The 1,945-nt window shown below is 30.9% G+C and overlaps 1 protein-coding gene across 1 annotated transcript in view; it reads right to left on the bottom strand.

Moving 5' to 3' along the window:
- LOC106465034 (membrane metallo-endopeptidase-like 1) overlaps positions 1-1,945 on the bottom strand; it is a 71,261-nt gene that overhangs the window by 13,786 nt on the left and 55,530 nt on the right. The window contains exons 16-17 of the mRNA XM_022392850.1: positions 1,478-1,573; positions 885-962 (exon numbers count right to left, since the gene is read on the bottom strand). Of these exons, the coding sequence (XP_022248558.1) occupies positions 885-962; positions 1,478-1,573 (174 nt within the window). The remainder of the gene's footprint in view (positions 1-884; positions 963-1,477; positions 1,574-1,945) is intronic.

Below are 1,945 nucleotides of genomic sequence, written 5' to 3'. Positions count from 1 at the left end.
GCGACCCTCAGATTGTGAGTCGAGCGCCTTATCCACCTGGCCATGCCGGGCACAACTACTGACGAGAGGAAAGGCATTCAGCCAACAGCGCCCTACCATCCATCATCAACGCTAAGGAATTGATTGTCGTTCTTATAATGTACCCACAATTTAAAATGTGGGGGACAACTTTGTGGTATTGTACTTTTCGTTCAATAATAAGTAAACACAACTTGAAAAGGCATTATTTATAAATATTAATATCAAAAACTTCCTTGTCGTTCATATGGGACTTTTAGTAACCTTTTATTAATGTTCCAATAATATTTTAAATAAATATGGTCATAATAAACGTTTTGTAGAACAAATGAATGTCTCGCCATCTTTGTTCGACAGTAAATATTTAATTGAAGTGTTTTAATTCAACAAAGTGCTGTTTTTTACGAAATTTTTATTTCTTATTTTAAACATATATTTTATATGTTTAACTTTATCTCTGAGGTTTTGAGATAATTAGTGTTTTGACTACGTTACGATTTTATGCCCCCGTTTTATGAGCAACGCAGGTTCTGTACCAGAAACACGAAACATTCAGAACATGAACTCTTTGTTAAAAATACATATTTACTTTATACGAGTACTCAAGAATCCTTCTCATATCACCTTTATAAAAACTCAGAAATGTTTATTTTGTCGTTCTTCTAAAAACACGTAACAATTAGTCTACGTTGTATAAGATCAAATCTATCGATCCAAACAAACGTAAGTTCATGTGTAATTAGTGTAGCATATGTTACCGTATCTATCCAAACAAACGTAAGTTCATGTGTAATTAGTGTAGCGTATGTTACCGTATCGATCCAAACAAACGTAAGTTCATGTGTAATTAGTGTAGCGTATGTTACCGTATCCGGCCCAGGGCTGTGAACAGACGACCGGATTTTGGTAAGAGCGTCCTCTGGTCTCATGGTTCCACACCAGATCTAAAAAAAAAATATATATATATATAAACGTTACAAGTCTAATAGAAAAATATAAAACAGCACACCTAAAATAAAAATAAAATTTAATATAGATCTAATATAAAAATACAAACGCACCAGATCCAGAAAAATAAAAATACAACAAAACTAAGCGAGAAAAATGAAACTACAGAAGATGTAAGAGAAGAATAAAATCACTGTTGTAATATTGTACATCATTAAACAAGTTCTTTAATGGTTGTTTATGATTGAGACGCACAATAAAAGTCAAAACTAATGTTCAGAACTTTTTCACACATCATGAAATGTATGATAACTTATTGATAAATAATGCACAACAAATAAATATTTTGACACATTTTGACATAACTCAACCAAGAGGGAGCTTCCCTAAATTTTACATACGAAGGCTGCATGCTTGAATAACAACAAAATTTATATTAATTTAATAGCAAAGTATTGATCGGTATATATATAGATAGATAGCATTACTAATAGTTTATACACACACACACCTGAGCAAAGTTAAGAAAGAATAGTTGGTCGTGGGAAAGATGAAGACCTGGAAGTAACGATTCTTTTCCATGCTTCAATACCCACTTCTTGTACGCCTAAAATATAGATGTTTTTGTAGACGAATCCCGAGTATATACTAGAAATTCACCTGTATGTAGATATTATTATATTCCATTGCCCATCTATTGTACATCTTACAATAAATACCAGTTATTTACGCTTGATATAGGCGAACTAATATTGATAATACAGCAAAAATATTTTATATCTTAACGCTATTGTTTTTATTTTCTAAAGCTTATTAATGAGTGTTAAAATTTTTAAGTAATATACAACATTATTTTACGATGTTCTATTTATCCCTACCCTATAAGAATATACAACATTATTTTAAGATGTTCTATTTATTCCAACCCTATAAGAATATACAACATTATTTTAAGATGTTCTATTTATTCCAACCCTAT

This window comes from Limulus polyphemus, unplaced genomic scaffold, assembly GCF_000517525.1.
Source record: "Limulus polyphemus unplaced genomic scaffold, Limulus_polyphemus-2.1.2 Scaffold1815, whole genome shotgun sequence".
Taxonomy (NCBI): domain Eukaryota; kingdom Metazoa; phylum Arthropoda; class Merostomata; order Xiphosura; family Limulidae; genus Limulus; species Limulus polyphemus.
Note: the sequence above shows the minus strand (reverse complement) of the source record. Positions and strands in the feature narration are given on the sequence as shown.